The sequence below is a fragment of the Centropristis striata genome, chromosome 14 (genome assembly GCF_030273125.1).
Source record: "Centropristis striata isolate RG_2023a ecotype Rhode Island chromosome 14, C.striata_1.0, whole genome shotgun sequence".
Classification (NCBI taxonomy): domain Eukaryota; kingdom Metazoa; phylum Chordata; class Actinopteri; order Perciformes; family Serranidae; genus Centropristis; species Centropristis striata.
Window position 1 is genome coordinate 26,267,482 of NC_081530.1, and position 12,640 is coordinate 26,280,121.

Sequence of the window (12,640 nt, forward strand, 5' to 3'; positions counted from 1 at the left end):
GTGGAATTAGAAAAAGAGGAGACGAAGAACGAACAACTGTAGAGATGAAGACAATATTAAAAAACAGGAAGCTGTAGGTTGAGTCAGCTCATAATGGAGTCAGCAGAGATGACAACAGTGAAGCAGCCTTGCAATTATCATTTGTTTTCAATCTTATAATACAGTCACACCAATTATTTAGACTGTTTATTAGTCAGATGATTGTTTTTACATGTTTACTTTATTTTAAGGGATTCAGTTATTAAAACTTGATTACTTTGCAGTTCCTATCAGCTGTACAGAGCATTTAAGTGTCTTATTGCGGGCTGGAAATTTTACTGTGTTCATTTTTAACACTCACTACTGTAATTGTTGCCAGATTTAGGCAGCTATATTCAGCACAAAAGCTCTGATAAACCCACTTTACAGCAGACAAAGTTAGTGACTAGCTCTTGGACAGGAGTGCATTTATGTCCCTCAAGTCAACACATGCAAACCTTCATATTGTTTTCTGTTAAAATATGACTTTTTCTTTTTAATATATTATAAATGTTATGCTGTTAGAACTGACTTCTTTTCTAACCTAATCTATTTGTAGATGCCAATACATAGTTGTTGGAGCTTTCATATCTTTATCTGACCTTTGACCTCTTTCCTAATCTTAATCTATTTGAAGATGCCAATATATAGTTGTTGGAGCTTTCATATCTTTATCTGTCCTTTGACCTCTTTCCTAATTTTAATCTGTTTGGAGATGCCAATGATTGACAGTTCAGGCTCTGTCACCTTTATCCGGCACTGGCCCTTGAAATTGCATTAGGTCACTAAAATAGATTTCCCTACCCTAAAATGTTTAATAAGTATTTTTTTCCTCCCCTTTTCATCTTTTTCTTCTCATTTTTCCGACTTATTATTTTCAATTTAGGGTTGAAAAATGTTCAGTTGTTTTCTATACAAAAAGAGTAACTATTATCCAGACTAAGACCTGCACCAACCGACTCTGAGAGTCATGATTATTGCCCCCAAACCTAAAACTCACCCCATGACATATTAAGTGACTACAGACCTGGGCAATATCTTTTTCAGGTCTAGTCTGCTCTAAATAGAGCCAAGGAACGTTTGAAACAACATTGAACAACTTTGTCATGTTCCTGTTATTTTCTATATAAATGTGGGCAATATATAACCCAGGAACAAGAGAATGACCCCGTTGAACGAGTGGAGTACAGGTACATCTAAAAAAATTTGAATATCATGAAGAAGTTCAATATTTTTTGTCAATCATTTCAGAAAGTGAAACTCATACATTATTTAGAGTCATTACGCATAGAGCAAAAATATTTCAAAAAGCCTGTTTTTCTTGTAATTTTGATGATTCTGGCTTAGAGATCATGAAAACACAAAACTCAAAGAATATAGAATATTGGGAAAAAGTTCAATATTGGAGTCTACAGTCAGTGGTGATTTGGGGCCATGTCCTCTGCTGGCGTTGGTCCACTGTGTTTCCTGAAGTCAACAGTCAACATAGCAGCCATCTAGCAGGACATTTTAGAGCACTTCATGCTTCCACAAGCTTTTTGTAAATGCTGATTTAATTTTCCAGCAGGACATGGCACCTGCCCACACTGGCAAAGGTACCAAAAGCTGGTTCAATGACCATGGTGTTACTGGGCTGGACTGGCAAACCTACTGGGCTAACCTGAACCCCATAGGAGTCTATGGGCTGTTGTCAATTGGAAGTTGAGAGACACCAGACGCTGATGACCTGAAGGACGCTATAAAAGCAACATGGTGCCGTAGGCTGCTTACCTCCATGGCATATTAATTCAGTAATTAATGCAAAAGGAGGCCCAACCAAGTATTGAGCGTATAGAAATGAAAATACTTTTCAGAAGCATGACATTTGTGTTTAAAATATCTTTTTTTTAATTGATCTTATATAATATTCTAATTTTCTGAGACACTGAGTTTGTGTTTTCGTTATTTGTGAGCCATAATCATCAAAAAGACAAGAAATACAGGCTTGAAATATTTCACTCTATGTGTAATGAATCTATATAATATACAAGTTTCACTTTCTGAAATAATTGACAAAAAATATTGAACTTTTTCACAATATTCAAATTTTTTGAGATGTACCTGTATTTAGCAGCTAAAGAGCCAGATATTACCTTTAGTAGATGTCGGAGGATGCTAATGTTTCTCCATATCTGCTTGACGTGTAAATAAGCAACTTTTTTCTAACCAGTTTTCTGTATTGAATCTTTAAGGTGATAATATGTCACTGTTGTGTTTCTTGCTTGCTTCTGCTGCCCTCAAGTGGCCAGACAGTTAGTTAATACAGCTTAAATTGTCATACAAAACAATATTGTTCTAGAGAAAATGTTGATTTTTTTTCAATATTGATATTAACTAAAAACCCTATCAGATCCCTTAAAGGCTGCAAACCTTCAGAGTTCCAACTCTGATAAAAGCTTCTGTGCTGAAGTCGTATATAATATGTACACTGTTCTAAGTGAAGTTCAAAAGCATCGTCACATGTCCTCAAGTGTCCTTTTTTTGTCTACCAGTGAAGACAACTTTGGCTATGCGTCTGTTTGTCTTTAGCGCATCTGTGTGCATGTGTGTGTGTGTGTGTGTGTGTGTGTGTGTGTGTGTGTGTGTGTGCGTGTATGTGCTTGTGTGTGTGTGTGTGTGTGTGTGTGTGTGTGTGACAGAGAGCAAACAGAGAAAGCTGAGCTGTGCAGGGCATCTCTTGTATAATAACTGAGAGCTTTAGTGAGGCTGGATGAATTTTAATAGAGTTCTGCGGGGTATTCCATCGCCTCTGGTCCCACGGCTCAAAGATCAGAGAGAATTTTCAAGCATGGTGTCCCTCAGCCTCTCACACTCGCTCCCTCTCATTCTTTCGCTCTTCCTCCTTTTTTTCCTCCCACTTTTTGCTCTCCCTCTTTTCTCATTTTGAACTCCCTTTTCCAATCCTTTCCTTCCTCTTGGGCTTTTGTCTCTCTCTCTTAATCCCTTTCTGCGTCTCACACTTTCTGTTGCTTTCTCTCTCCACTCCGTCTCCCTGTGAAATTTGTATTAGAGCCACTCGAGGCGTAATTATTGCTAAGCCTCTCTCAGTTCCCTGGCAGAGAGAACAACTCATGACTCTCAGCACAAAAACTTGCTACTGAAGGACAAAATGCTGTGATGAACTTTTAAAATCATGCACAATGGCTGACAAAATGTTTGCATAGGTTTTTTTTCTCCCCTCTCTGCCTCAAAGCCATTTAAAGGGGTTTAATACTTTTTTACTCATATCTAAGTTCTACATGCTGGAAATTTATGGAAGATGTTACATTTATAATTCAGACGCTGCATTTAAATATGTTCTATCACTCCTCATTTGCATCAGACCACACATGTGGGTGTAGGTGCAAGCTCCAAGATGCTCCACTGATCTCTGATGGCCAGAAGGAGGAATTAGAAAAAGTGGAGACACCAAAAGACATGTAGAGATGACAACAGCATGGCTGCCATGACAGCAACACACTGCACAAACAGCTCAAGAGAACCAAATTAAAAGTCCAGAGCTGGTTAAAAAAAAGTCTTGAATGGTGGCTGTGATTTGTGTCTTTTGTTTCATTTGTGTGCATGTTGGAGTGAGAAAGTTGGCAAGAGACTGGTGATAATTACTAATTCATAAGGATTAATGGTTGCTATTTAAAAACCTACCATCATGAGGAGAGCCGAGCGAACCTTGTGTCTTCCTACTGGGACCGTAAGACAAAATATGCCCCTGGCTAATCTTACAAGAACACGGCTCATAAAAATTCAACTCCACAGCACTTTGGCACTGGAAATCCAAAAATTAGTAAGTGAAGTTATGCCTTAGTTCATGTTACCTCCATAAATTGTCTCTGAATGGCAACTCTTTTGTCATATCAGGAAAACAATAAATTATCTCAGATCTTTAATCAACAGATCATCATCAAGAGTTTGAAATTTGAGTCCAGTTTAAAAAAAAAAAAAAAAGGCATGTAAGGTCAATTTTACCCATGCACTGTAAAAATGAAAAATTTAAATTGCTGGCCTTGTAATGGTCTTTCAGTCAGCTGAACAAAAAACATATTGTTGTGGTGCAAACTATAACAATTATTTCTCTGAACGATCTATGTTTCCTGTGTAAAGTTGGTCATAATTTAAGGTGGCAAAACTCAAAATTATAGGTAAGATAATGAATTAACATCATCTATTTGACATTTTAGTACATAGAACTCAAAACTTCAAGTTATATCAAGATAAATGATAATTTATATCAAGAAAAAATAATTTTCAAGAATAATTCAAATTTAGGCTAAGATTTTTTTAGTTGGCCCCAAAAATAAAAAATCTAGAGCAAAAAGTTTCCTAATTTTAATTTATTTTTAAAGTTTTCCCTGACTTTTTCATTTTTACAGTGCATACCATGGTAAATGTAGAGGTAAGGCTATATATATGGTTCTACTGCATGTTGAAAAACCAGCAGCTGAACTGCATCACTGCAACATTTATGTCATTTAACACTTTATGTTCTGATCCTAGAGGCATGGTTTTCCTAAAATAGGGAATATAAAATATTCTTACCATTTTATAATCATCTCATTACAATGACATTTTTTTATATACTTTATCATGAAATGAAACAACCGAGGACATCACTTCGTGTTGAGATGTGGTGGGGACATATGGGCTCAGGGGAAAGACATTTTTTTTGCGATTTAATGCAATGTAACTGGGAACTCTTATGAGGTTAGAATGGTTGTGAAAAAATGGTGGAACAAAATGGCAGAATGGCCCATTAAAAGTAGTTTCACCATATTTTTACATTGCATTCTCAAGGCATGCTCATTTGTTAGGGAACATTTCTTGGAGAAAGCTATTTTTCCGAACATTAAAAAAGAAAAAAAGTTATGCTTTTAAAAAGTAATAGAAACATGTCCCCATGTAAATGACACCTATGGACATTACCTATATTGGGATAGAAGATTTTGGCCACATCCGACTGCTCTTTCTATACGTGCTAAATCAGATGTAACTCAACAAGTCACATCATTCTTTATCCGAATAAATCAACTTGTGTGACCTGTAGCCTAACGACTTCTCACACTCAGATATCATCTCTTTGCTGCAGCAGTGAGTCTGCAGACGTCAGCAACCCAGGGATGGTTGGAGATGTCACAGAGAAAAGCAAATACTGTCTGAGGATTAAAAGAGAAGTCTGTCAGCAGTGTGTGCATGCAGCGTGTTCACATCATTAGTAAGTGAAGTGACAAACAGACAGGTGGCAGGACAGAAAAGCAGGTACTGCAGAAATAGATGTGTTAACGTCAGCATTATGTTTCGGTCCAAAGAACAAAAGTTAGGGTTGTCCTCGACCAAAGAAATTCTAAGTCCACTAACACGTCTATGATTTTGGCAACTTATCATTTAGTTGACGGATCTGTAAAAACTCCATTTCTTGACAAAGAATCATGCAAAAGCACCGGTTTAAAACTTCTGTTTACCACAGGTGTACTCATATATCTGACTTGGAAATTTAACATTTAAAACAAGCATAAAAATGATTAATCATCTAAAGAAAGACCGAAGCAACTTATTAATCTTTGAATAGCCTTAATAAAAGTTACCGATCAGTTATGAAAACACAGACTTTGCTTCATAAGCATTCCATAAAAAAGAATGTGCAAAAACATCTTTGAAAATAATGCCAACATCCACAGTCTATTTCTATCTGCTGTATCTGGGCCACAACATGCACTGATCTGTGTTGTCTAATGTCGCCCCCATGTGGCCATAAGTGGTGTAGCAGCCGTGGATAAAAGATGCAAGACATCTGTATTTAACATCTGTATAAAATTTGCTTTTTAAAATGAAAAAAAAAAAACCCATGAATTATTAAATCATTGCAAGCAGCCCACTTTATTCCTTGTGTTAATGTAATAACATCTTTATAGTGTAGTTAGTTTCGATGACTTATAATTGTTATAAATGTAAGTAGTTCTGAACTTTAGGTGAAAGATGCATTTAGGTTGAAGGCCAAATATTGACGTTAAGGTGCACACCACGTGTCTGTCGTACCAGAGCGTGTAATGTCCTTTACAGGCCTTTAAGTAAAAACTAATCCCTTTAATCCTGTATTTCTATAGCACGGGAGCTCTACGGGCCACATTCTCAGGCATGAAACAAAGAAAATTGATTTCTTAATGTATTCTGAAAATCCTGTCAATTATCTTTTTATTCTTTTTTTTGCTAAATCAGCCCTTTTCACTGTCTGACCTTTGAAACTTTTTCCCAGAGGTAATAATGGCCGCTTCTCTTAACCTGCTTTAATGTTTGAAACGTATTCAACACTCACTATACACTGCATTATGACACTTAAATACTTCACATGTTCAAGCATTTACTCTGCACACAGCTGGAGCCTTTTGATTACCCTTTAAGAGTCTGTTAAGAAGCATAAATGATGCACCAACCGCTTTGGAACAATCAAGGACACCAATTACATTTTCACTTAGGCAAAGGGACCAAAGTCTTTAAATGAAAATCTAAAATAGAATATTTTATTAGCTCTTCTACAGCTACCTCCTTAGTGGTAAAATATTAAATTAATTTGTCTTTCACCTGTGAAGATATGGACATTTTAAACCATAATTAAAATATGATTGCGACCTCAACATTTTGTTTAAATTATGCACTGTTGTGTTTATAAAATCACCATGCTGTGTGGATTTAAAAAAGTCTTAACCGGACTGCTGAGCCAACATTAAAACAAGAATAAATCATAAATAATCTTTGACACCAGAAGAGTTTTACATTATGCATAAATCTGACATGAGCAGTAGCGTTCAGCAGTGCAGTTCAGACAATCAGCGGTTCTGTGATGCAACAGTTGCCCTGAGTTACAAGAATTACAAATCTGAAGAAAGCAAATATGATCAGAGCGTTCTCTCTGAGCCTCATACACCGGGGAAAACCGGGGAGAAAAGTTAGTTACATTTCAAATAAAACAATACTTCATTTAAATATCCAGAGGCACAAATAATGGATACAAATAAGCCTGGCGTTATTTTCCTTCAGACTGAGGATTTAGCAATGATCATAATTTAACAGAAAAATCATTTACAAACCAAACAATTGATTCAATATTATTACCTTGAAGAAAAGAACATAGATCGTAAGAACATGCTGCCTTAAGAGACTAATCAAGTTTAATCTTGCTTTAAAAATAAACTTGTATGTAATCATAGTATGTGTCATGTTTTTCTGATGGCATATGTTTTTGCTTGTACAACCCTGACTCCAAAAAGGTCAGGACGCTGTGTAAAACAAAAATTAAAATAGAAAGCATCAAATTCAGAATTAGAGTGTATATTTACAAAAATAAAAGATTTACGTTCTAGGCAACGTCCCAACAGTTTTCAAATTGGGGCTGTAGAACTTCAATAACTGAATCCTACATATTTTGAAACTACACAAAAATATATAAGATGTATATTATGAGCACAAATAATAATATTCACATCATAACAGTTAACAGCACCTTTTTCAGCTCAACATTTATCAAAAAATGTAATACTTCAGAGGGTTTTTTGCTTACTTGTTGATTCAGTGGTAAAAATAATAATCTTACACCAGAAGTTAAGCTTGATTGTTGTGATTCCAACGAATCAGGCCTAAACATGTATGCATCCAGTTTAAGTGCAGTTTAAGTCCTGGTTTGATCCACTGCAGAAAGCGCCTTGTCATCACTCTATCCAGTTTTTAAGAGTCTTCTGTCTGAGGAGAGGCTATCTGCCTCCTCTGCGCTGGACAACAATGGTCCCCGCCACAATGTCATACACAGTCCTGTTGTGCTGGAAGAAGAGGAGAGTGATGAAGACAGGGAAGAGGAAGGCAATGGAGAAGTTCTTATTAAGAGCCCGCACTGTAGAGCTGTGAAGGTTCAGACAAAAGAGACAAAACAAGAAGTTAGATTGAGAATTCCCACACAGGTGTTCTATGCTAAACTATACGAGAGACTTAATTTAGAGGTTTATTGATTTGATTTAGACACATTTAGATTATATCTTATACAATCAAATCAAAAGGTGTCTTATTTAATAGGGTTGCTCGATTATGGAAAAAATCATGATCACAATCATTTTTGTCAATATTGAGATCACGATTATTTAAAGAGATTACTATGGATACTATGGAGAGTGCATTTATTAAAGTTGAAAATAACTTTTTTCAGCAGTGGATTCTAATGAACTTTTAATAAAAATAAAAAAAATCACAAAATTGATGACCTCACTGATTGAATGCCACACTGCTATTTTTTTTAAACACACCTCTTTTCAACTAATTGCCCAACTGCACAGCTTTAAGAGCATGCATATCACGAATGCTGGGTCTTGTTGGTTTTCTGAGAATCTACTGAATCTACCTTGTTTGCCATGTAGCAATAAAAAATATAAAAATATACTAAAAACCTGGATTAATCCGGTTAGTCACATTGGACTGCTATTATTTTGAACACTACTGTGTTGTGTTGTGTTGTGTTGATGTATATATATATATATATATATATATATATATATATATATATACACATTTTCAAGTGAGTAATTCAGTGAAAACAGTTGAAAGTGCACCATTGTAAAGAAATTAGATTTATAACACAAGTCAAAATGAGAGCATAATTATGAAATGAAACACTTTTATAATTGTTGCAACCCAAAATTGAAAAGAAAACGTGATTAATTGCCCAGCCCTGTTATCTGGTGTGGGATTACTCACGCAGAGAGGGACACGTTAGACGCTGGGACGACGAGGACTCGGTTGGGTCGGACCAGAGTGGATGTGTCACACGTCACCACTCGCAGGCCCAGCAGGAACTTCCCTGGTGTGGCGCCACCAGCACCCCAAATACAGATGGTCTGATTCAACAACAAGAAGAAAAAATACACAGTTTATCACTGAATGCTATTGATTTTTCTTTCTGCTGGCTCCTGACCATTAAATGTGTATTATTAAATTCCACCTCCAACAGTTAAGAGCAGATCCTGTTCATGCTACCATACTGCAGGAGTAAAAAGACAAGAAATACATTTCAGGTTTACATAAACAAGGTCAAAAGCTTAGAAGGAATGAAACCTGCCAGATGGCATTAGTCTGAGCAGAGGAGCCTGAATGTCCCAGGGGTGTTTCCCACCTGGGAAAACAAGTCACTGATGCAGAAGTCAAACAAGAGACGCGATACATGACTTCATCTCAGGCAACTATGAATGCAACGTTGCATCACTGTCCTCTGTGGGAGGTAATGTTGTGCTGCAGGAGAACTCCGGCTGCGTCTGACTCTCCTCATTTAACATGAGCATGTAACAATGAGGCGGCTTGGACTGAATGTGAATGTTTCTATTAACGATAAATATCAATGGTGTGTTAAGAAGTCATCTGGCTTGAGTCTAAGAGTTTTAGAAACATAAATTCCCTCTTGAAAGATGCTACTAAATGGATCAATGTGATACTGATGTTTTTTTACAATTTTGCAATATTTATCAACAATAAAATTTTCTAATAAGTGATTTTTTTAACAAATATGAACTACTCAGCTTGATGTGATTCTTCAATGGCTAAAATATTGCATGTTGCATCTATATAGCCTTTGTTAACGCAGTGGGAATATGACTCACCTCATAGACGCACACTAGCACCCTGTAGACCAGAGCGACAGCCATCATCTTCTGCAGGTCCTCCATGGACGTGTTCTCATCGATCTCCTCCACAATAAAGTGGGTAATAAATTTGGCAATGTCCCTTTAAAGAGGAGAGACAAGACTGTAAGAGCACAGATGTGGGGAATGCTCTAACAGCTTGGCATTAAAGCAATCATGCAAACTATTTGAACATGCAAATTCAGTATTTTGCATAAGAGACCCGCAGCTACACCAGTACCTGGCAGGCCAAGTTAAGCCTGTTTCTTTTAATTGTTTACCCTTTTATTTGAAAGGTGTGTTTCCCCTGCAGTGCTTAATAGTTTCACTCACTTCATGCCACTCAGGTGCATGATCCACAGCACGATGGTGGCCTTCACGCAAAAGAGGATAAAAAAGTCCACTGTCTCAGCCAGGAACCTCTGGAGAGGAGAGGGGATGGTGTACTCCCGTCCTGTGTGAAGCAGATGCACAGACAACTGTACAAAGAATACTTCTTTTTCTTCACATTTCTGCATTAGCAATCTAATTTATACACTCAGTTAAAGCACCCATTTATCTACGTCAGGTGTGCTGAACTTATTACAGGTGAAAAGAGCACAGAAACAGACCTTGGAATGACTCTAAGCATATAAGCTTGTTTCCCCAAGAGCAATATACTAAAGCCTGCTTCCCACCAGACTCATGACCTAGCTTATAGAGAAGCAAACCCACCCATTACTGCAGGCTGACAGCAGTTTGCATGAGGTAGGCCTTTAACTACTACAGCAGCTCACGGTGTCACTGATCCATACCTGCCTGAGGTGGGTTCCCATTCTGCTGCAGGGCTGGCCGGGCATCTGTGGCTGAGGTCTGCTCCGTGTGGGATCCACCTGGATGAGGCTGGGATGCAGGGAAACTGAGGGGGTACGGGTAGCTGTACCGGTTCAGGGTGTCAAAAGCCTGCTGGCCACCGCCGGGGGTCGATGCAGGTGTACCCGGTGCCTGAGCGCTTGTCCCCGGCGAAGGGAAGCTGCACGGAGGAGGGAAGGGGAAGGCTGACAGAGCCAGCCAGCTCTGCCAGTTGGCATACCCCCAGTAATACTGCCACATCCACTGCTGCAACTTTGCGCAGTATTCCGTTGTTGCGGTGGCCTGGAGCTGCTTTGCGTCATTTTCCGGGCAGTTGTCACTCGTCGTAGTCGCAAACATGCCTGACCCACTTCACTGCCTCGCCTAATTTGACAGGGAAATCTCCTTAAAGCGTATTTACACCGTCAGTAAGATCTCAGCTGCTCCGCTCATTATCTCCCTGCTGGATACAACCACAGCGCTAGCTACGTGTGTTTGTAAATACAGGGATTTCCGGGACAGCTCAACGTAACATGTTATTTTCCAGATTGGTGTCACTATGTTATTATCAGTAATTCAAATTTAACAATAATATATAATTTAAAACTATAATTTCTGCCCTATCTGTGCATAAAATATTAGCGAAATACAAGAATGTTGTAGAACTGGCTAATAGTAACCCCCCCTTCTGTCATTAATGGTATGATCCATTTAAAGGAGCCATCTGTGTATTTTCAATTTATAAATTAATATATATATATATATATATATATATATATATATATATAATAAAATCTTAATTTATATTATATATCTATATATCTATCTATCTATATATATATATATATATATATATATATATATATATATATATATATGTGTGTGTGTGTGTGTGTGTGTGTGTGTGTGTGTATAAATACTTTTTTGTTTTTCTGATTCCTCTTTCCTTTCTCTACATTTTGATTGTTTGTTGTTCAGTTAATTTATTTCTACTAATATGAAACACATTTTATACAACTTTCATTGTGATATTCTGAAACATACATACTCCATGTATTGAATAAAGTTTATTTATTTATTTATTTAAAGTAAAAGGCCCAAAATTCACTTTCTCCCAGTAGCTTGTACTTAACAAAAACTACTCCAAAAAAAACCCCCCTACCATTACTCACAGTAATACAGGGAAGCTTTTAATGTCCTACTTCATTTATCTTGGAAAAAAACCAAACTCTTTCATAGCGATAGCTTTCATTTATGGCGTTAGGCCTGACATTAGTTATAATTATAATTAATAATCAATAATAATTATGTTAATAAATGTGAACCATACATGGTTCAGAGAACAGTAGCCTATACTAGTGTATCATGATACTTTATTTTTATTTTTTATGCTCGATAATAAGTACTTATTAATACGGGACTTTTATTTTGACGGGACTTTTATTTTTCCGCTTCTGATGTGTCCGACGTCATATCAATAAATGAGAAACGAAAAAAGGAAAAATGAATTTGCAAAAAAAAAATAATGGCCGTTATTTCATTTAGGTTGTTTGGTTATTTCGTTTTTTGATGCTGATAGCAAAATCCGTTTTTTCGTTTTTGGTTTAAAACGAAAAAAGGAAAAGGGGGCACTGTTTTCCTTTTTTCGTATTTTCGTTTGGACAGAAAAAGGAATTATACTATGATACCCGGACCGACCCACATGTTTATTATTGAGTTTGTAGTTTGCAGTGGTGTTGAACTGGATAACCACTATAAACTCAATAATAAACATAAAGTAGAATTATTACCTATCTGTGTCTACAAAACAGAAAAAATTCAAGTTTTGTAAAAGCAGAGCTGTTGCATTGTACTGCATTACATTGTGAATGTGTGTGTGTGTGTGTGTGTGTTTCCACTCATCCCTTTGAATGTTTTAGTTATGTCATATACAGCTAGAAACACACCAGCTGTTCAGCAGGTTCTACATAAGAGCAGTATGAAGGAGAGCTTTTATTTACCTTGGCTGAATAAACAAAGGAAATCAAACATGTCATAACTTATAACACCAACCTTTTAATGTAACTATGAAGTAGGCAACTTCCTTTTTTGAGTTTAAATGTTTTTGT

The 12,640-nt window shown here is 36.8% G+C and overlaps 1 protein-coding gene across 1 annotated transcript; it reads right to left on the reverse strand.

Moving 5' to 3' along the window:
- Positions 1 to 6,792: 6,792 nt before the first annotated feature.
- fam8a1a (family with sequence similarity 8 member A1a) lies at positions 6,793 to 11,151 on the reverse strand. Its single transcript, XM_059349938.1, has 5 exons — positions 10,496 to 11,151; positions 10,035 to 10,155; positions 9,681 to 9,804; positions 8,785 to 8,924; positions 6,793 to 7,938 (listed from the first exon to the last, which is right to left on the reverse strand). The coding sequence occupies exons 1-5, from the start codon at positions 10,890 to 10,892 to the stop codon at positions 7,794 to 7,796; spliced, it is 927 nt and encodes a 308-aa protein (XP_059205921.1). The 5' UTR covers positions 10,893 to 11,151; the 3' UTR covers positions 6,793 to 7,793.
- Positions 11,152 to 12,640: the final 1,489 nt, after the last annotated feature.

Bases quoted from the DNA above. Each gene is read 5' to 3' on its own strand.
- fam8a1a (XM_059349938.1), bottom strand. From the start codon at position 10,892: ATGTTTGCGACTACGACGAGTGACAACTGCCCGGAAAATGACGCAAAG. The intron at 9,805-10,034 runs GTGAGTGAAACT...TCCTCTTTAAAG, and splicing joins ATGCACCTGAGTGGCATGAA to GGACATTGCCAAATTTATTA. The intron at 8,925-9,680 runs GTGAGTCATATT...TTGTTGAATCAG, and splicing joins TGCTAGTGTGCGTCTATGAG to ACCATCTGTATTTGGGGTGC.